Source organism: Sciurus carolinensis, chromosome 3 (assembly GCF_902686445.1).
Source record: "Sciurus carolinensis chromosome 3, mSciCar1.2, whole genome shotgun sequence".
Classification (NCBI taxonomy): domain Eukaryota; kingdom Metazoa; phylum Chordata; class Mammalia; order Rodentia; family Sciuridae; genus Sciurus; species Sciurus carolinensis.
Window position 1 is genome coordinate 118263073 of NC_062215.1, and position 23753 is coordinate 118286825.

The window sequence follows — 23753 nt, forward strand, 5'->3', positions numbered from 1 at the left end:
TATTTTAAGTATCATTATCATTTTTACTTACTATACATTATATACTCATGAGTTTCAATTCTTAACAACAACCCTGCAAAACTAGTATGACAGTCCTGATTTTGATGATGAAACACAATGAGGCCAAATAACAGGTTCACAGTCACAAAGCCAACTGTGATACCACTGGGGTTGGAACCAGGGTCTGCCGGACTTGTAAGTTTCACCTCTAGCTGCCCAAATGATCCACCTCAAAAATAAGAACCTTTCTCAGAGAAATTCACTCTGTCCTGATAGTTTGAGAATCCTAAAGGGTGCACAGATAGCAAAAGCAGATGAGGCACAAGAACCCTGGAAACAGCAGGAGCTTTACAACCAGACAGCACAGGATTCAAACTCAGCCATGTGACCTATGATAGACTGTAGGACCGCCAAAGTACTAATTCCCAATATATAAAATCAGGATACTCACACCAACCCTGGAAGGACTGACATAAGAATCAGACAGACACAAGGTGTGTTAAGTAGATGGTCTTGTCCTTAGCCAACAGTAGGAGGGCCACAAAAATCAATGAGCACACAAAAGACTGGGCATTTTCCCAATGATTACAATATATCAAGTGATACAATAAAATTCCCCAGGAATCAAATAACTGTTATTACATGTAACTTTTACTTTTATACCCCCATATATACAAATATAGCTTTTGCCTGTATACAGGTAAAGAAAAGAAGAGGTGTAGTCAAACGTTCTACATAAAATCAGATTCACACACACTTGGTCACTTCCAAGACAAGGAGAAAGAAGACAGTAATGAAAATTAAACCAAAACAGGAATAGGAAATTTTTTTAAGTTCACTTCTTAGAGCACTGTCATGCTACAGCAATCTATAAAGAGAAATCTACATGTACACTGTGCACTGATAAGACCCATCAAGCAGAAAACCATAAACAAAGGGACGTGTGTAGACAAACGGGAAAATGTTGAAACTTCTTATGTAACTCCAGTAATCAAACAGTCAAACCTACAATAAAACAACAGTAAGAAAATTCATTTTACTTTGTCACAACATGAGAACTAAAAGAAGCACACTTACAAATACACCCTAAGCCAGACACTAGGTGATTTTTCAATTCCCAGCCAAAGCAATCAAATACAGATTAACATACCTATCAGCTAGAACCAGGCCGTCAAATGAAGGCTTTAAATTGCACCATGTCCTTACCAAAACGTAAAAGATTTTTCTCCTAAACAAGAAAGAGCATTGTGTAGTTTTTAATGAAATAATGTTTAATTTTGCTTATGTACTAAAAAGGCATTTTTAAGCAGATTAAAACAAAGAATTCAAGACTACCAGAAGAAACTTTCTAAAATGTTATCAGACCATGGAGTGTTCTCATCCAAATATGTTCTTCGCTTTTCTTTCACCCAACAAAAACTCCTACAAAATGATAATCAAAACAACCTCTCGGTAAGCAGGAGTTGAAACGCTGCCTCTCAAATCAGATTACATTTCAATTGATCTGAAACCAGACTAACAGCATTTTATGAGCATGTTCCTCAATTAAAGAAGTAACAGGGAAACTGCCCTTGAGATTCCAAAGGACGCAGGCACCAAAGTCAAGGGCTGAGAGGCTCAAGGGTCACTGAAACATTCTACCCTCTAGCTACTGCCTTGGAGTGAAGCAGAAAGAACAGGCAAAAAAACAAAGGGTACTTGATGGTGACCCTCAGGAGAACAAAGCACCTTAGAGGACTCTTCCAGAAGGACACTAACAGGCTTTCATGCCTGGAACTCTGACTGCCAAGTACATCATAAAACATGGGAGGATCAGATTCTCTTCCAATATCCAGGGAGAAGATACTGCTGAGATAGACTATTGACAGAGGGAAATGAGCTCCTGCAGCAGCCGCCAGTTCTGGGTATGTTTTTTCAGAACCTCATGTCATAAACATAATGAGCTATTTTGTGGTCTTTAAATCCAGCAGGAAAGGTAAGACAGGACCTCATGATTCAGGTATCTGCATCTCATGATTTAAGACAATTTACAATTGAGACTGGACATAAGCTTTCCCAATTTACAGTCTACATAGAAAAAGGGAGGTTGCTTCCAAGGGAAGTATTTACTGACTTAAAAGAATAAACTGTGTTTTAAGTACATCATAAGAATATGCATTTTTAAATTAAAAAGGACATAACATAAGGATTATGATTGCTGATTGGGGTGATATTCTCTCTCCCCTTCCCTCAATATGACATAAATGACTACCTCAAGTTACCTGCCACACCTGAGGTCCCTTCCCAGTCAGGAGCTTCTGATGTTATGCCCTTATCCAAGAAGGATGTCCAAGGCTAGGGCAGTTGGATGTCCCATGAAGGGACTCTGGCAAAGACCAGAATCTTAGTCTTTGGGATTAAGATTGGGAAATAATGAAGAGAATTCAGCAATTGGCAGCTGTGACTGTGGCTAAAAGGAAAAGAGTGAGAAGCTACATGGGCCAGAGGGGCATTCAATAAGCTAAAATACTGACTCTGCAGAAACTACATGAGAAGAGATGCATAGGAGAGAAGGAAGTCAGACAACAACAGAAGAGAAGCAAGCAGACATGCACACAAGCAAACACCACCGTGCTAAGGCTAAAGGATCGAGAAGAGTGAATTTCCAAAAATCCCTGCTGTTAGTCTTGTTCACCTCCAGGGTCCAGGAAAGTTCATTTTTACTGCAATTCCCAAAGATCTGGATAGATGCTGGGTGTTTTCCTGGGATGCTGCAAAACCTGGGATTGTGGATGATATTCCTATCTCCCTATTTCCATATCTATCTTTATAACAAACACCCTATTACTTTTTTCATTTTAGGGAGTCCCTATTCCTTGTAACCAAATGATACATTCATCATTTTATGGTACTGGGGATTGAACCCGGGACCTTATATGTGCTAGACAAGCACTCTGCCACTGAACTAAATCCCCAGCTTTTAAAAAAATTTTATCTTGAGATAGGGTCTCACTAAATTGCCCAGGCTGACCTGGAACTTGGATTGTCCTGCCTCAGCTTCCTAAGTAGCTGGGATTATAAGTGTGCACCACTGTGCCTGGCAGGAATATCTTAAAATGAGCTGAGGCCATGAGAAAGGAGCTGGAGAGGTACCTGTGAATACATATCAAATGTACATTTTACTACAATATACAGAAAACATATGAAAGTAAAATATATGAGTAACATTTTTATGTTAGAAGTAAATGCCCTAGTTGCAGAACAATATGTATAGTTGCCACATCACACTCATAATGTGCATTTTGGAAAAAATATATATATGTATGTATACACAGAAAAGCATCTGAAAAAATACATAGCAAATGAGCCACAGAGGATATCTCTGAGCAATGAAAACTGAGGGTTGTTATTTTTACCTACTGGATACTCAAGCATTGTACTATTTTAACTTAAAACCATTTTTTAATAAAATAAAGGCTAGTCATGCCAATAGCTATTTCATTCTTTTGTTCTAAATACAGTAAAGTCCCTGAAATTTAAAAGGCCAAAAATTTCAACATTCTTTTCAAACTAAATTCCCAGAGATTCATTTCTTCTACATGTTCACTAAATCAGAGAGCTAGTTCTATAAAAAGACATCACATATTTAACCAAATCTAGAAAATTCTCACACTGCCATCTCTAGGTTGGTACTGAAGGGTCATTGTGAAATCTGAAAGTCATTATTCTGTTCAAACACACCCATAAACAATAAGGAAGTTACCTACCCTTTGTTTTTTTCCCCAGTGGTGCTGGGGATCAAACCCAGGACCCAGGAACCTAGGCAAGAGCTGTACCACTGAGCTACACTACTTTTAGCCCAGAAAGTTACACTCAACTTCTATTCCAAAACTTTCTATAAAGTCATTCCACTTTCTAGTAGGGAAAATACCAAATATCAAAACAAGTTGTTTCAACAGTACCCAAGAGACAAAAGGCAAAATATGATAGGTAATTTAAAGAAATATTAAATACAGATTTCATTAGATATATTCCGTGATTCTGAAAACACTCAAGTATGAGAAAAAAATTCACTTACACGGTTTTTTCAGTACATGTACCAAATTCTCAGGAAAAGAATCGGGCTGGGGATGTAGCTCTGCCATGGAGTACTTGCTGAGCATGCATGAGGCACTTGGGTTTGATCCCCAGGCCTACACACAAAAAAGAAGAATCCAGCAAGTTACTCTGACAAACAAATATTAATCTAAAACTAGCTAGCTTATCTTTCTTGCTCTAAACAAATTCATGTGAAAGAAAATGCAAAAACTAGCAATTTCCAAAAATACCAATTTACATTTTTTTCCCAAAGTCCCATTCCATTTAAACTTATATTCCTGACACCAAAATTCAAACAGTACCTATCTAGTCCTAGGTTATAAGGTTACTAGTGACTTACCCACCTTTTAATCATCTATATTATCCAAATTTTCTTCAATGACCATTTTTTATTGCTTCTATAATATTTGGGAAGCTTAAAATAAATAAGATTGAAGATTTTTATAACCTCAGAGGTATAAGTAGCATATCTTTTTCTTAATTTTTTTGGTGGGGAGATGCTGGGGCTTGAACCCAAGGACCCTCTACCACTGAGTTCAATCCCTAACCCTTTTCATTTTTTCTAGACAGTGTCTTACTAAATTGTTGAGGCTGGCCTCAAACTTATGATCATCCTGTCTCAGCCTGCTAAGCATCTGGGATTACGGACATGTGCAATTATACCTGGTAATATTATTTTTAATATAATGAATAAGATGGACCATAACCTATAGGCACAATCAAAAAAAAAAAAAAAAAGGTGTCTGATTGTAACTTTTACCTACGAAATAGGTGAAACTTCAATATCCCCCTTCTCCTTAAAGACTTGTTAAGCACACATAGTTATCTATTTCTAGAGGGCCCTAAAAAAAAGAACATGAAATCAGAGCCTTTAGAAAGTCCTGCTGCTTCTATGAAAATGACGGGAAGACAGCTACAGATGAACTGAGAAGCTCATCAACTTTTAGCCAAGACGGCCATGACGACATTTTTTTTTCAGTGCTACGGACTGAACCCAGAGGTTGCACATACCAGGTAAGAAAGCACTGTACCACTAAGCTACACACCCAGCCAGGAGTGTCACTTTTTAAAAAACCCATGAGTATTTATTTTAGTAAAGGTAAATAATCTATTCTGTCTTGATGTGTGCCAAAAATATTACTAGTCTTAAGTTCATCCTAATGATCACGATTCAAAACTACACAAAACACTTCCTCTCCGCCCTTTAGCCACAAAACTAACCAGGAAAGTTGCCATATTAGAAATGTTTCCACAACAACTCTTGTCTAAGACTCTGGGTTTGGGAAGCTTGACAGGGTGTCTGTAAGAAAACATTTTAAAGAGCATCACAGAGTGAAACATTCTCTGTTACAGCCCCAGTCACTCAAGGGACCCTAAACGTGAGAAAGTACAGGCTGTTCCTCCACTGCCCAAAATTAAACCCAGTTACTCTCCCCGTCCAGCTTTTTTTTCACCTCTCAATTGTCAGTCCCTCATCCCTGTAAGGCAGGTATCCAACCCAAACAGTAGTTATTCTGTATGAATTTTTATTAAGGTACTGACTCACACACTGGATATTGTATTTGATTTATGATGTATAATTTAGGCTAAACCATTAGCCTAAACTTTGATCACTCAATTACCAAATTGTTTTCAACTCAAGGGAAAGAAGAAACTCTTCTTTACTGTTGTGGTGGTGATGGTGGGGCTGGGGATCAAACCCAGGGCCCTGATTCCCCATACTAGGCAAACCCTCTACCACCCAGCTACATCCCAGCCCTATACCCTGTTTTAGAGACAGGGTCTCCCTGGAACTTGCAATCCTCCCACCTCAGCCTGCCAATAGCTGGGACTATAGGTGTGCACTACCATACCTGACAAAACTCACATTTTAAGTGACTAAAATCATCATAGGTATTATTTTCTTAAGTAGGATTAATTTCAGACCTTATTTGTAATTTCATTTTAAAAAGCTATTCAGTATTTTCTTCATAATATAAACAAATTATTCTGCTATCATCCAACCCCAAGACTTCAAAGTGCTTTTATTTTTTTTAAAAGAAATGTAACATTTTGATGCTTCTGAAAATACTTCATTTCATTTGAGAGGAATCTCTGCATTTACAGAAATCCAAAGAACACTGTCAGAATGAGTTAAGTGAGTAAGATAAAAACTCATGCCTTAAAACTGACTCCCTAAGTCAAAAGGGGTGTCTGTTACCACACACAACAAGAATAACTCTTCTCCTGAAAATATGAAGATTAGCTTCCCAACCAAGCACAGAGTGAAACCAAAGACTTTTATACAGTTCAGGCTTGGGATGCCTGTCTCCTCTCTGTACTTCTACAGCAGTGGCGATGACTGAGAGTGTTTAGGAGGTAGCCTAGAACCACTCACAGTCAGCGTAACATTATCCAGCCAGTCTCTGAATGTTTCTGAGAAACTGCCACCCAGTGCTGTCACTCGGAACTTTCTGCAACAATGGAGATAGCCTGCACCTGCACCTGCAGTACCCAACAAGGCAGTCGCCAGCCACAGTTGGCTACTGGGCACTTGAAATGTGAGGAGCACAACTGTAGGACTTTCTCTTACTTCTTCAATTTCACTTAATTTAAATTTGAACATAATCTAAATGTAAACACGAGGTTAGTAGCTTCCACACTGGATAGTTCTTTGCTAGCCACTCCCAGCCTGGTGGAAGGCTTTGCTCCTGCAGCCTATCTATTTCAGACACCTTTCTTCACCCACCACATTGCTGTTTCTCAGTCTTATTTTGCAACACACATACACACACACACAGGAGCACACACCATGCATCCATGTCTACCTCACTAACAGATCATAACCAAAGACTAAGACTATAATCTATTATAATACATACAGCAGGCAAAAGATGATGGTTGAAAGGAAGGTACTGTGAGTTTATATACAACCCGTTTACATGTTAAACTACCACAATGATGAACAAAGACACACGAAAATCATTTTAACACCTCTAAAGAAATAAGATTTTTACTACCTGGTAAATATGTTTTCAGATATATATTTACTCTATTAAAATGTTCAGGGCTGGGGGTGTTGTTCTTCGTAGAGTCCTTGTCTAGCATGCACACCGTCCTGGGGTTGATTGGCAGCACCACAAAAAATAAAAAATAAAATAAAATAATAGTTAATAAATTATTTTTGGGGAGTGTATGCTGGGGATTGAACCCAAGGCCTTGCAAATGTTAAGCACACACTCTTTATCACTGAGCTATACCCACAGCTTATATAGTTAATAAATTCTCAAGTCTATAGTCCCTTCTTTCCCACAAACAGGGAAACAATGACATATACACAGAAGAAAATACTGAACTAGGTAGGAATCATGACCCTGGGAGTCTAAGGACTTTGGGTCACAGACAAAATAACTCAACTCTGATCTTGTGAGTCTTCAGTTATAAAACAAAGGTCCTGCAATGGATTTTCTCTTCACTTTCTTCCAAAACTGAATTTCCTTATTCTCTCTATATGCTTAAGCCATCTCTCACTTGGGAACTCCTTCCCCTAAGAACCCTCTTCTGCTGCTCCTCTTCCTGTTTTCTGAGTCACCCCCTAATCACACAACAAGGGAGAGAGGTATTGCCTGGGGAAAAAGGAGGAAAAGAAAGGTGGAGAAAGAAAGGAAGAGATAGTTGGTTCAAATTAAAATCTAAACAATACAGTTCGATAGGTCCCAACCAGGAAAATGTAATCCTTTTCCAATCACCAAACTAAATAGGGCAGGAAAGAAAGCAATTAGGATGCTCCTTTTTTACAACCCTATACAAACTGAAGTTTCCAGTTTAAAACAAAGATCATGAGTTCTTCCAGGATCTCAAACATCAATACAGTGATTATGAGAAGTCTCGGATGTCACAGTTCACTGGTTTCCAACATACTCTCCAGATGAAGATCTATCATTTACGTGGCAGAAAGTCATCCATCTCCACTTTCCATCCAGTTTTTCTGGCAGAGTTCCAACAGTGACTAAAGGTTGGAAACCTAAAATACTGTAAGTGTCACCAAAATTTATAATTTTACCTAAGGGAAGGACTATATGAGTAGCCCTAATTCTAGGCTTCTGAGAGTCATACTAAATGTCACTTACTGGAAGAAGTTCAAAATAAAATTGAAGACAAAATGAATGTCAGGATTTCTACCAATTCCATCTTTTTAATAAGTTTTTTAAAATATTCATCTAGTTGTCAATGGGTGTTTAATTTTTATTTGTTTATTTATATGCAGTGCTGAGAAGCAAACCCAGTGCCTCATGCATGCTAGGCAAGTGCTCTACCACTGACTCCAGTCTCCCAATTCCATCTTAATATGATGTTTTCCCACATATCAAAATACACAATCAGTTTAAAAGGTCAATTCATCTACTTCTTCAATGTCCAACACATTTCTTTAAGCTAAGCCAGAATTTATTCTCAAATAACTGTTTGGCAAATGAGAAGAAACTTGAAATACTTCAGCATTTACTCACATTGGATTCCAAAGTGTGTATCTAAATCAATTCTAGAAATTAAGAACTGCCAAGTCATTCTCTAAAAGACTACTATTTCTCTTCTGCTTTCCTGTTAAGCCAAGTCTGAAATGCCTTTGTAATTAATAGAGAATCCTTCTCTAAAATAAAAAACTGAATGAATGGCAGATTTGGGGAAACACACACACACAGTTGGATCACTTGAATCATTTCAACCATCTTAGAGTTGTTTTGGTATAATTTAAACAAAACTGTATTAGGGGGAAATGTAAACCCTCATGTGATGATCCTATCTAAATAAGAAAAAAATAATAATCTTTCCCAAAAGATACAATGAAGAGGAGTTACAGCATCCATTAGCATGGTTTCAACTTAAAAATTAAACCCAGTTCTATGGTCTTGGTATGTACCCCTCCCATTCTATCACTTTTGGTCCCTCATAATACATAATAATACAACTCTGACCATTGTAATAACCTCTGAAAGCCACTTATTCTGCAATTCTGCTCCTGTGTTTCATCTGTGCTTCTGATCCTCTCCAACAATCCTGATTTCTACACAGCAAGAGGCTCTACAGTGCTTAAAGGTGAGGGTTATAAATAAACACACAACAGGACAGAGATCCTGGGTACATTCAAGAAAGGAAAGCTCTAGGGCGTTTGAGGGGGCAGTGCTAGACTTCCCTGCCTGGCCCTGTAATGTCTAAGTGAAAGGACTCCTGAACTTTGACAGGCAGGCCTGGGTCCTGTAATCTGTAGAGGCCACCTCTCAGTCCCCTGACCTCAGGAGAGCCAGGCCTCTCTGCTGCTCCACAATACAAACAGGTGGAAGCACTCAAAGTGCTTACTCTTGATCTTCCAGGATTAATGAGCTAATTTCTACAGAGTACTTTAAGCTGATTGGCCCAAACTCAACTGAGTAAGTGCCACCATTAACCACAGATCAAATCCTCAGGATCCAGGGAGGCAAACTTTTGAGACATCAGACAATGTTCCTCTTCCACCAGAAGTGGAGGGACTATCTATCCCCAGAACTCAGGCCTTCAACCAGAAAATATTTACCAAAAATGCCATGTGAGGCGTGGAGCATAGAAATGAGATTCTGTCCTCAAGGAGGCATTAACAGCCTAGTACCACATTGGGCATGCAGGAAACAACTGGCCTAAGTGTGAGGACTGCAGGGATGGAAGGACCCAGCAGGGCCAGAGGAGGATGAAGGGAGGGTTTGAGAGATTGTTTCTGTGCAGAGAAATTCCGGGTCTTAATAAAAGAACCCAGTAAGATGTGGTGGTGCTTACCTATAACCCCAGCTACTTGGAAGGCTGAGGCAGGAAGATCCCAAGTTTGAAGACAGCCTGAGCAACATAGTCAGATATTGTCTCAAAAACAGACTAGAGTTGGCTGGGCATGGTGGTGCACACCTGGAAGCCCAGTGACTCCAGAGGCTAAAGCAGGAGGATTCCAATCCAAGGCCAGCCTCAGCAACTTAGCAAGACCCTAAGCAACTTAATGAGACCCTATCTCAAAAAATAAATAAATAAAAGGGCTAGGGATGTAGCTCAGTGATAAAGTGCCCCTGTGTTCAACCCCCAGGAGGAAGAGGGGGAGGGAAAGGGAGAGGAGGACTGGGGTTGTAGCTCAGGGGTAGGGCAACACTGGGTTCAATTTCCAGTATCACCAAAAAAAAGACAGATCAGACAGCTAGTTATATGGGTGTATTCAATTTGTGAACATGCACTAAGACAAACAATTGTGTCTGTCCTTTTTTTTTTTTTTTTTTTTTTAAGTAAGATCAGGTCCCCTGTGTTGCCCAGACTGATCTTAAACTCCTGGGCTCAAGGGATCCTTTCACCTCAGCCTCCCTCCAGAATAGCTGGAACTACAGGCTGCCTTAGGTATACTTTTCAATATGCATATTGTACTCCAACAGAGTAAAATGTAAAAGGAGCCACAGAACTCTTACATAGACAAAAGGAAGGATAGTAGAGGGAAAACTTGCCCCACAGAGGCTACAGAAGCATGAAGCATTTCAGCAACCGCACAGGGATCCCCCTGGTTGGACGTCGATCCTGAGGATGGAAATGACAAGATATGGCTGGAAAGGGAGACAGGAGACAATTTCCAAGAGGCCTTAAAAGTTCCAGAGCCAGTGAATCTGGAGGATGACAGGAAGGCTACTAAGGCAATTTAAGCCTGTGAGCAATGATAAAAATTTTGGCATAATGATACCACTTTGTTGCAATGCAAACCGGAGCTGGAAACAAGAATGGGGGCAAAGAATGAAGATTAGAAAATTATTATAATAATCCACATAATACATGAATTAAACCAGTGGTGGCTAAAATGGAGAGTCAGAAACAGATCAAAGATTTCAACGATGCTAAATATTTAGGACTTTGATCAACTAGATGTGAACTGGTGAAGATGAGCAAGCACAGAATGACCAAAATATTTCATACTTCAGAGTTTCTAAGAAGATGGAGAATGTAGAAGATGAAGACTGTAGAAGGATTACGAGTGAGATTAGGGTGGAAAGACACAGTTTAATTGTGAGAACAAAGTTCCTGTGAACAAAGACATTATAAAGGTAGTTCAAACACCAATCCAAAGTCAGCACTTCAGACTCAGACATAGAGGTGTGGATCTCAGGGAGTTGTGGCAGTCAGGGAAGTAGAAGGAAGAGCAAGAGCCAGAAAGGGCACCAAAGCCCAGGCCACAGTCATTCCAGCAGAAATGAAAGCTGGTTCCCAGTGCTGCTGAGAGAGGAAGACTGAGAGGCCCCGCAATGCCCATGGTTCTGGCCACAGAGGGACTGCTATGATTGTACAGCATGGGTTTTTCATAGAGAAGGCAGAAAGAAGCCAGATTGCAGTGGGCTGAGAGTGAATGGGAGGCTCCTCCTAACAGCTTAGCTGTCAGTGGAAGGAAAGAGATAAGGGACTAGCCAGAGGGGGAAGGAGCAGAGAGAGTAGTGGATTTCTGTTGTTGTTCTCTTTTATCTTCTAAGAAAGGGAAGAAAGAGGGCTGAGAGTGTAGACCAGTAGTACACTGAGAGTGTGGCAAGTGGCAGAGCACTTGCCAGCAGGCAGGAGGTGGTTTCAATCCCCAACACTGCAAAAAAGAAAAAACAATGAGAGACTGACATGAGAATATTTGTAAGTGAGGGAAGAAGAGAGGAGAGCAAGGAAGATGACTTTATCAGGAAGCAAAGGCCCCTTTCCTCTCACTCACAGGGACACACAGTGAATATTTCTTTCAGTCAGCAGCATTTCCTGCCAGCATGGCACCCTCCAGGGCAAACTCAGAGATGGAAGAAAAGTGCAGTCTTAGCAGGTCACTCTCAGAGCCCTTCCATAATGGGCTGTTCCTCCCCAGCAACCTTCCCGCAGGATGCGCTCACCATTTGTCAGAGGGCCATTTGGCACCCAAACCCCTGAGCTATCCAAATCGCCAAGAGCTCCACAGGTCTCTCCAACTTCCTCCTCACAGCAGCAGTGGTGTGGGTGGTGTGCAGCTGCAGAGGTGCAAGAAGCCAGCCCCACTTGGGCCTCTGGCTCCCCTTGCAAGGCACCCACCAGAAGGAGACGCAAAGGCAAACTCTCCCCCTCCCTCTCCCTCCTTCCTTCACTGGCAGAAACCAAGCAAAGAAACTCTTCAAGCCACTTCAAAGTCTTGCTAAAGACAGGGCTGTGTTCTGTCCTGATAACTTAAATCTGATTAGCAAATGGAGTTTATAGTAGTTATGGCTAAGACTAATTGAGAGTGTGCCCTGTGCCAAGCACTATTACAAGTACTTTACATTCTCTTCATCCTCACAACCCTATTTTTATCACCTTCATGTTACCAAGGAGGAAACTGAGTGCAGACACATCTAAGTAATTTGTTCAAGGTCACAAATGCCAGTGACCGCCATGGCAGGACATGAAACAGACCAGACCGTCTGGCTCCAGAGCTGGCACTGCTGCAATTTATTTTCAAACACCATCCAAAAGCATAGTGTACAATAAACCACAAGAGTCAGGGGGAAATGTACATTGTCAGTCACAAATACATCAACAAAGCAAGAATTTCAGTCCCTCTCCCATAGTGTCTTTTTACCTCAAGATTTTCTGCCTCTGAGACAGAAGCCCAAACTTAAAGAGTCTGAACAGCATATTTAAAGAGCATTCCTACTAAGAATATAATAAACGCCACTGACTTGCACACCTCAGTGGTAGAGCACTTGCCTTAGCATGTGTGAGGCCCTGGGTTCGATCCCCAGTACTACCAAAGGGGACAAAAATAAATCAAAACAGGCTGGGGTATAGTACAGTGGTAGTATGCTTGAGTAGCATTCTCAGGGCCCCAGGTTCCATCTCTAACACCACAGGAAAGAAAAACATTTTTTAACGGTTAAAATTCTAAAACTTTCTGAGATAATATGTATATATATGTATGTGTATATATATATATACACACACACATATATATATACATACATATATAATCAGATATATAATCACAGTAAATAAATCAGATATATATAATCACAGTAAATAAATGCAAAACAAGCATTTTTCTCTTTATATACATTTTTTAAAATGAAATCATTAAAAACAAGGCCTGTCTTCAGCAGGCCTCTTTAATTATTAAAAAAAAAAAAAAAAAAAAAGCCAAACTAATCAAAATCAAAGGACCAACAGCAGCAGCAAGGCAGCCTGGTATAAAGCTCTGTGAGACCAGAAAACACACTCAGTGCTCCAGCTTCCCCAGGCACACAGTGTCACCACTTCCATCCTCAAATGGCCTCTAGGACCAGCTCTAACCCCTGAATGATGGATCTCCCCTAGAAGCTCTAAGCACAGAGCAAAATGGGAAATCCTTGGGCTGCCTACAAATCTCATTTTAGGAGATGCTGCTGCTCCTTTAAGACCTGGCCACAGGTCCTGTTACGGGAGTCTGGAGAAATGCACCTGAAGAAGAACTCTATCAAACCAGGCTACCATTCCAGGAATCAATTCTTTTAGTTGACTAAGATGCAGATTGTTACCTGTAGATCATTCTAAATGACCACCCAGAACAAAAGTGAAGCAATGCTGAAAAATCAAGTGCAAAAAACTACATAAAGAAAGGCTCATCTGGCAACACACACTAAGAAAATCAAACATTCTGAAACAGAAGTCTGTTTAGAGTTTCTCAGGGGAATATAAACAAAGATAAAAGCACTTCTGGAATTACCTGATTCAAATACACAAACCAATATGGAACACGGCAAGACTGAACTCTTCAAAGGAGAGTTCACCCAGATTGTTCCATTCTCCTGCAGATGCCCAAGTCAATGTTTACATAATTCACCTTTTATTAATTAAGAGACTCAAGATGATACTATTAATAAACCAACAAACTAATTTTTCAACTGGCATAACTCCAAGTGCCCCTTACACTTCTTCTTCTTCTTCTTCTTCTTCTTCTTTTTTTATTTTTTACAGACTGCATTTTGATTCATTGTACACAAATGGGGTACAACTTTTCATTTCTATGGTTGTGCACAACGTAGATTCACACACTTCTGAGGAAGGAATTTGGGGATGGGTTGAGATGAGGGTGCAAAGCAAAGATTAATGAAGATAAAGACACAAACTGACTAGAAAACCTGCAAAGAACAGTTACTTGTATGGGAGACAAGGATATTTGAAATCTACTAACACAAGGATATCAGCTGACAAGAGGAATTTCATAATATCACATTTTAACCCCCTCTGAGTATTAAGCTTCCTCCAACAGATTTTTACATCATTTCTAGGTCACACATAAACTTCTGAACCAGATTACTCTTAAGAGCATTACAATTTCTCCCCTGCTCTTTAACATCACAAGAATAACAGTGCAACAAAAAGTAAACTTTATTTTTAGACTTGAAAAATGCTATGTTTTATTTTTCTAATAAAGAAAAAAAAAAAAGGAAAAAAAAACTGCTGTTTGGATTTCAGTAATCCTAAATTTCTCCTAAATTCTGGAGTCCAAACCTCTAACGAGGAGGAAAGGAAGAAAAAGTTCTCAGTGCTCCTGTGCCGCGCTGGAAAGTTAAAACACTGTGCCTCCCTTTGGCTTTCTGCTCAGGCACATTCAAGCCTCCTGCTGGTCACGGTTCACACTGCTGGAGTCATATCATATGACACCTGCCTTATGGTGGGCAGAGAGGAAAAGGCTGTCGACTTAGCATTCCTGTGGAAACCAGTTCAGTGTGTGAACTACCAACTTCTAACATGTAATGTTTAAGCAAAAGCGCTTAACCACAAGTTCACTCAACTAGTAGTATACACAAAATGCAAACAGGTTTGTAATTCCCTATAAACATTAAGGCATTCCAAAACCCCATTCCAGCAATTTGATTTTTCAATATCAGGACCTCCACACAGAACACCTCTTTTAGTTTGGAAAATATAAGATAAATTTAAAATGTAGAAAAGCATTTCCCACAATATGATATGCAAAAATAAGAGTAGAATAAGCAGGTGTTTCTGTTCTTAAATTCCTCCCATATATTTTTTATTAATTTGATCAACCATAATTAACGATGCTGTAACTACAAGCAGAAAGAGGTCCTGCAATTAATCCCACTTACACCAAGATTTTATTCATTAGCTCACAAAAGTGGTCAACTCAAAATATCATCTTCAAAAGGCAAAGCTTGCATTTTAATCCTGATAATTAACAATATAAGCATATAAATTGAGTATATGTAAATTCTGGTCCAGATCCTATGGAAAACTATGAGGTAGATACCATCAATCAACCTTTGGACCAACTTCTCTATGTCAGGGACAGAGGGATAAATAAGACTCGAGTTCACAGCTGGTTAGGGAAAGTAGCAATAGCACCTTACAAACTCACTCAGACTTTATGACCCAGCTCAACTATGACCTCTTCTGAGGTTTAGCCTGTTTCCTGTCTCTCCTATCAGTCACTCTCCCTCTGGGGTCTCCCAGTGCTCACTCATCAGATCCTATGGAATCCTTCACCTTCCTACCCTCCTCTCCTACTAAATCCTGAAGGTCCTTAAGGACAGGGACCATTGTATATTAATTTCTCTACTGCTGGCAACTATCAACTAGCACAATGCTTGGGACTTGGTAGGCCTTTGGATCTTGTTGAGCAAATAAACACTATGGGGTTACATGCTTTGAGGTATTAAGAAAAAAAAAAAAAAAAAAAAAGAGCAAGGAGTGGGGGAGCAACCACCACACTTTACTGAGGGAGAAGCAGAGCCTTCTCAGAAAATATTCACCCTAGACTTGGAAGCTGAGTAAGACTTACTACACAAAGAAAGGCACTTGGGCTTGGTGGGTAGCTGAGTGCTTAGCACGGGTAAGTCTTCAGGAAAAAAATTTAAAATTTAAAGATGGGCCCTCAGAGGAGGAAAAAGCCTGCAGAGAGGGCAAGGATGAAGACCTGAGGTGTTGGCAGGACACCAATGAATCTGTTACAATCACTGAAGAATATGGGAAGAGGCACACAGATTGGTGAAGGGGCTTATAGGCCAGGTTAAGAACTCTAGGCTTTGAGAAGCACCTGAAGTTATTCAATCCACGCAGTGAAATGAAGATTAACCTTGGAAATCTTTAGCCAAAAGTTATAAAAGATTTGGTACTCAAAGAATTTTGTCTACAAATGTCTATACAGGTTATCTGGAACTTTTGTATCCCAGGTTATTATTCTGTCCACCATTTTCATACACACACACACACACACACACACATATACACAGATATATATACGCACACACATATACATGCATATATGTATATATGTATTTATTCCATAGATTTATGAAATCCCAGTGCTTACTCATGAAACTGAGTTTCATCTGCACGGTAACAGGCAAAAAAAAAAAAAAAAAAAAAAAAAAAGGCTCATTTAAACACCTAATGAAATTCCTTTAACAATAGGTTTTCAAAGAGGTAAGTAAAAAGAATTAAAATTTTCAAGTAAAAGGCTAAAAAAATATTTAACATAGATACTCTGAATTCCTTTGTATCGCTATCCTTTAATAGTAAGATTATGGGACAGCAGCATCCCATCCCAGTGTCACTAAGGACCCGAAGGCTTCACTAAGTGACAAGACTTAACTGAATGATCCAATAGGGAAGGTTCTAAGAGAAGGTCCTTCACGTGCTTGGCCTAAGGAAAAGTAAACCCGGCTTCTTGCCGTTCGACTTTGCGAGGCATTTCAAAAGGTAAGATAGGGTGATATTTTTGAGTCCGTTACAAGGAACCAAAAGACAGAGCAGATCACAGCCAGCCTCAGGTTCCACTCTAGCAGATCCGCCCTGGACCAGAGGAAAGCATCCGCACGGTGCCGGGCAGGAAGCCAGAGCGCCCGCTCTCCCCAGCAGCCCGGCTGGGCGGCAGGCGGCGCGCCCCGGCACGGAAGGAGGCGGGTACCCCGGCGCGCCGCGCGCCGCGAAGAGCTGGGCTGCAGGGCGGGCGTGGAGTGGCGACTGTCAGGAGCGAGGCCAGCATCCTCCTGGCCTCGGAAAGGACCTGGGCCTCCGCGGCTTCTACGTGGCCCTATTACCCTCGGCGAGAGGGTCACGATCCGAGGCAGAGGAGCGGCTGAGCCCGCAGGGTCCCCCAGGACGCAGCCGGTCCGGCGCGGCGCAGGGGCGCTGGAAGCCCAGGGCGGCGTCCCCGCAACCCCACCCCACACGCGCTGTCTGCTCGCGTGGCCGTCGGCCACCGCTGCGGCCCCCGCGCGCGGCGGGGGAGGGAGATGCGGCGGCGTTGCCGGGTGCCCAGCTCCGCCGCCCCAGCGATCCGGGAGATAAAAGTTTGCAGCATGCGGCTCGTCTGCAGTGCGAGTCACATCCGCCGCGCCGCCTCCTGCAGCACTAGCGCTCAGAGAACGAACAAATAAATTAAAAAAAAAAAAAAAATGTTAGGGCCAGTAGGCCCCGAAGCCGGCCCTTCTGCCTCCTGGGCATGCAAGCAGGCGAACCCAGCATCCCGCACCCACTCCCGCCCACGACCGCACCTCCCTCCGGGCCTCGGCGCCCGGCCAGGGCCGGCCCCGCCGCGCCCGCTGCACTGACCGATAACCTCCTGCAGCTCGTACGCGTCCCTGCAGATGGGCCAGCCCACGGCCTGTGCCGCCGGGGCCGGGGCCGGGGCTGGGGCCGCGGGCGCCGCCGGAGCTGGGGCGGGCGCTGCTGTCGCGGTCGCCGGGGCCGCTGCCGTTGCTGTCACCGGGGCCGCCTGCTGGGGAAGCTGGACGTGCACGGGCGAGCCGCTCGGCTCCGCCATGATGCTGCCGGAGGAGAGCGGGAGGACGCGCCGGCCGGCGGACGACCTTCCACTTGAAACTTCCCTTGCCTCGCCGCCGACACCTCTCGGCCGGCGCACGCCCTCCCCGCCCGCCGCCGCCGCCGGAGCCAGCCACGAGGGGAGGGAGCTAGGGAGGCCGAGCCGTGCGGAGGGAGGAGGCAGCACTAGCGGAGGCGGGGAGGGGAGGAGGCGGCGGCCGCCGCGCTTGCAGTGCGCCCGGAGCCTCGCGCGCGCAGTTCTCTGCCTCGGCGAGGGGAACCGCCGCCCCGCCGCCCCGCCGCCCCCTCCCGCTCTGCGCGGCCTGGGAAGTTTCCACCCACGGGGAGCAAGACTGCTTTATGTGTGCTTTCGGGACCCGCGGCCCTCTCCCGTCTTACTCCCTGCTTTCCCTGCGCCTTCGCCCCAGACAATCAGACTCTGAGAAGACGCCCCCTGGGACCCCGAGGGCGGGGTCGTTGAACGGCCGCCAGGTTCTCAGCTTCAGGGTACACTCGGCTGAAGAGAACCTCAAGTTCATTTACAAGTTAGCGAGTGAGACACCTACACGGCGTCCGTTTGTAGGACTCCAGTTAAAAAATAACCCAAGTTGTAACTTTCCGGCGCTTTACCTGCCAATATCCCTTTCCCACCTTGCCTAATCTAATCTCAATCCTTCTACTTTTTCTTAGTACTTGAAACCTGATTCCTTAAATCCCTCACTGTTCACAGACTGTCTTCCTTTGTTCAAAGCCGCTTGGATCCCAGGGAGGTGATGTAAGAGGCTGTGAAGTTAGAGTAAGACATTGGAGAGGGGCTGAGGGGGGGGCAAAGAGCTTGCCTAGCATGCGCGAGGCACTGGGTTGAATCCCTAGCACCAAAAAGAGAGAGAGAGAAGAAGGAGAGATTTAGAGGGTTTACCACTAATCCTGTGCCCTTAACATGCCACATTAACCCCTTAGGACACACAAGCCTAATGCCAGGCGTTTCTTATGACAGAACATAAAGAATTCACTGAAGCATAAACTGCACTGAAAAGTTTTAACTAATTGCTGCCTTTTCAACACCCCCCAAATTGCCTCATCCTTAAAATTGCTATGGTAAAACCATAGATCTTTCTAATTATAAGTGTCATATTTAACACTGAATGTTCCCTGTGTTCCCCTATAGAGGGACCAAGATTGCACCATTCTTGTGAGCTGAAATAGTTCAGTGAGCCAACAATCAAAGTGATTATTTGGCAAAGATTTTCCTGTGCAGTTCTCATGTTGATGAGTAACAAGAGCAGGTATGAATAATGAACATGTAATTAAAAAAAAAAAACACCTCTAAGAAAGATCATGACTTCAACTTTATGTACAAAGATTTCCTTAAAATTTTTGAAAGATAATTAGGGGGAAAAAATAAAACCAAATTCCCCAGGAGAAAAGCCAGTTGTCTATCAAAACATTAATGTAAACTGAGCATAAGTGTATTTAACCATTTAGAGCATTATGGAATAATTAGGATAAAGCACCACCAGGTTCTGATCTTTGAGTTGAAATTTATGCTAAGTAAATGTACATTCTTTTATGCAGAGAAGCTAAAACATGTATTGGTTCTAATATCTATCAAGAAATAGACTCTTTCACAAACAAATCGTAGGCCTCTTATGAATAGGGAAGTTCTTTATACCAAGCCCTACTGGCTCACCTCTTCAAGAGTTGCTCCTGTCCTTCCTGAAAGAACTTTTAAAGGGAGAAAAATCATCAGGTGAATATGACTTGTGTTTTATCATGTGAATTTATATTTTGACCTTCAAACCATGAAGTGGGATTATGAAGGCCTGAAAAATTCTTGGATCTTAATAGGAAAACATGATTCTGTCCAGACCAATATCATAGATTGGAATCAAACACAAATCATTTAGTTGCCCATAAAAAACAACTGGTCTATAGTCACAGACCAGATATCTATCCCCAGTGAACCACGTTCCAAGTGACTCCCAGAAGGACAGTTTGAAAGAGTTTTCGCGACCCCATCACCTCCTAAAGACTAAAGGCTCTTGAGGATTTGTTTTAACATACAAAATTTTTGTGGGGGAATCCAAAAACTCTGATCACAGCACAGGGAAACAGACTTCTACAACAAAGAATCATCTAGCACACAATAGTGCTGAGGTTGAGAAATACTGATACATAATGAGGCAGTTATATACAATTTTTAAAAATTAGATCCTTGTTTTCCATTCTGTTTTAGTTTCTGAATGAATGCATCCCTTACGCATTGAAATAAAACCTGGTTTTATTTTAAAGTCACCTCCCACCATCTTTCAATTTAAAGTTAGTAATGAATTTTTAGGGAAAATTGCATATAAGTTGACTACCTCTTAAATGCATATACTTTCAAGTTTTAAGTACTACTTTACTAAATTGTTTATGGAAACATTAACTTATTATACATCAAATCTATTTCTTTTTTATAATTTAAAAATATTATTCATGTTCCATTCTTCATATGTAAAACTAATGCCAAAAGTCACTGAGTATGAACTTCTTTAAACTGACTTATTGGTGGAAGGGATAGATGTGCCCTGAGTTGTGCACTCTTGCAATTGACCATGCTGGCAGCCATGTGGAAAACTCCAGCTGGAAACAGATATCTAGTCTGTGATTATGAAACAGTTATTCCTTATGATTTTTTTTTCATTTTTTATTTTTTGTTTTAGTCAGTACTGAGGACGGAACCCATGAAAAAAAATTTTTTTTTTAATTTTGGGACAGTGAGATTAAGTTGTCCAGACTGTCCTCAAACTGATGACCTTCTTGCCTTAGACTCTGAGTCACTGGGGTTACAAGTGTACACTATCACATCTTGCTAAATGATATGTGGTTTGATTTCAGTCTGGATATTGGTTTCAACAATATCATATCATGTTTTCCGACCAAGTGCCTAGAACTTTCCTGACCTTCATTAATCCCACTTCATGGTCTGAAAGTCAAAATATAAATTCATGTGACAAAATAGAAGTCATAGTCACTTAATCATTTTTCCCCTTAAAACCAGTCCTTAAAAGTTCATTGGAGCCTGGCACAGTGGTAAATACCTGTAATTCCAGCTACTCAGGAAGCTGAGGCAGGAAGATCAGAAGTTTGAAGCCAACCTGGGCAATTTAGTGTGACCCTGACACAAAATAAAAAGGAGTGAGATGTAACCCAGTGATAGAGCACTTGCATAGCATAGGCAAAGCCTCTGGGTTCAATTACCAGTACTGAAAAAGAAAAAGAGAATATTCCCTTTGTAAGTTCATTGGGGTAGATGGATGCAGTCCCCAGGCCCCCAACCCCCAGTGCTGAGAATTAGGAAACAGCTCTTAAAGATGTGAGTAGGAAGAGTGGCTTGGTAAAAAGAGCTCTTCTGTTCATGGGGTTAGTGCCCTCATAAAAAGGGCCTAAGGAGAGCTGGGGATGTGGCTTAGTGATAGAATGCTTGCCTAGCATGTATGGATTCCTGGGTTTGATCCTCAGCATCACTCATTTTAAGTGCTGGGGATTGAACCCAGGGTCTCTTTCCCAATTCATGTGCTTTACTGTTGAGCTACACCCCAGCCTCAGCTGCGGAAAATTGTTCAACCTTCCACCACGTGAAGATACGGCTAGAAAGCACTAGCTGTGCATCAAGAATTGAGCCCTCATCAGACACCCACTTTACTGGCACCTTGATTTTGGACTTCCCTGCCTCTAGAACTGTGAGAAATAAATTTCTGTTGTTATAAGCTATTTTGTTTAAGACATTTTGTTACAGCAGCCTGAACAGGTTAACACACATGATCTCCTCTCACTAGATGCCAGTAGCACTCCTTCTCTTTTAAAGTTATGACTAGCAAAAATGTCTCCAAACACTGTCAAATGTCCCCAGAGAGCAAACCACTGCTTAAGGTGAACAAGCACACAAAGTTGTCTTGCTATAAACACATTATGTCAATTGTTACCTGCTTTGCAAAAAGCTTCTGTAGGGTTCAGTCACTTACTTATAAAGCCTTTGAACATCTAAAAGAGAATGGGTCATCCAGGAGCCAAGGCCTTGATGAAAAAAGTGCTGGATCTCAATCTTGCCTCTGACATTTTTGAAATCTCCAATTTTGGACTTAATTAAACTCTCTGGGTCTCAACTTCCTCTTGCACATCAGCCTAATAAAAACTGCTATGCATGTCATTGGGACATAATTAATATGTAAAACTCTTAGGGTAATGGCAGACCCATCATAGATGTTCAAGAGAATTAAGGTCACTACCACCATCATCATCACTATTCTTCTCTGGCAGGATTTGTAACAAAGTACATAGGATGAACACAGATGATAATGTCAATGAGGACTGTTAAAGAAGTAAACTCCCCAGGGCCAGGAATTTTTCTATCTAATGTCCATTGCTATATCCCAGTACCTGGAATAACATCTGGCACAGAGAACACTTGGGAAAACAAGTGATTATAGCACTTGTTTTCAGCACCAGGGATTGAACCCAAAAGTCTGTATATGCCGCTCAAGCACTCTATCATTGAGCTACATCCCCAGCCAGGGACAGTGGCATATACCTGCAATCTTAGCCACTTGGGACAGTGAGACAGAGGATGTAGAGTTCAAGGCAAGCCTAGATATCATAGCCAGACCCAAATTAATAATAATAATAATAATAGTAATAATAATAATGTATAGTTTCTCAAGCATCAGAATGAATCAGTAATGTCAATGGTGGCTTAGATGGGAGGAAACTAAGACCTATTTGGAAGCCACAGCCCTCGTCAAGTTAGAGAAATGTGGATGTGAATTAAGCCATTATATGGTAGATAATGATGAAGAGGTAGATTTAAAAATTATCTGAAGAGCAGAAAAATTGGACTTGATGACAGAAGGGATTCCTTTTTAAATTTTTGCCATATTTTTATATATATAATTATGTGTAATTGTATATCATATATAACATGTACATATTATATATAATAGTGGGATCCATTGTTACCTATTCACACATGCACATAATATGATAAAATAATTTGGCCTTTATCATTTCCCTGTACCTTCCCACCCTTCCCCTCTTCCCTACCCTTGGTCCTCTTCTATTAGTCTCCCTTCTATTTTCATGAGACACCACCAGCCTTTTTTTTTTCTTCTTTCTTTCTTTTCTCTCTGGCTTCCACATGAGAGAACACAGACAACCCATGACTTTCTGAGTTTGACTCTTTTAATTTAACATAATGCTCTCAGGTTCCCTTCATTTTCCTGCAAATGACATAACTTCATTCCTTTTTATGTCAGAATAAAGTTCCATTTTCTTTATTTTGTTTTAATTAATTTTGCCGTGCTGGGAATTGAACCCAGGGCCTTGTACCTGCGAGGCAAGCACTCTACCAACTGAACTATGTCCCCAGCCCTTCTTTATTTGTTGATGGACACCAAGGCTGGTTAAATAATTTGGCTATTGTGAATTGTGTTGCTAAACATGCATGTATTACTATAGTATGTTCACTTTAATTCTTTAAGATAAATACCAAAGAGTGGTTTAACTGGGTCATATAATGTTTCCATTGCTAGTCTTTTGAGGAACCTCCATACTGATTTCCATAGTGATTGTATTAATTTACAAGCCCAGCAACAGTGTATAAGTGTTCCTTTTTCTCCACATACTCACTCTCTCTAGTATTGTTTTTTCATGCTGGGCATTAAATCTAGGGCTTTATGCAATGCATAACAGGCAAGTACCACAGCCTTTATATATTCTTAGAAACAGAGTCTTGTTGAGTTGCTTAGGACATCACTACACTGCTGAGACTGGCTTTGAACGCAAAACCTTCCTGCATCATCCTTCCCAGCTCCTGGAATTAAAGGCCTGCACCACCCCTCCCAGCTATTGTTTGTATTCTTGATGGACTG

General features: G+C 41.5%; 1 protein-coding gene across 3 annotated transcripts in view; it reads right to left on the bottom strand.

Moving 5' to 3' along the window:
* Positions 1-18250, bottom strand: part of Stk39 (serine/threonine kinase 39) — a 274511-nt gene extending 256261 nt beyond the window's left edge. Inside the window, exon 1 of one of the 3 annotated variants that reach the window (XM_047542775.1) lies at positions 17635-18249. In XM_047542775.1, the coding sequence (XP_047398731.1) occupies positions 17635-17845 (211 nt within the window). In that variant the 5' untranslated portion in view covers positions 17846-18249. Of the gene's footprint in view, positions 1-17634 lie in introns of all 3 variants that reach the window. The other 2 variants (XM_047542776.1, XM_047542774.1) reach the window with 2 other exon arrangements.
* Between the last annotated feature and the right edge of the window lie 5503 nt (positions 18251-23753).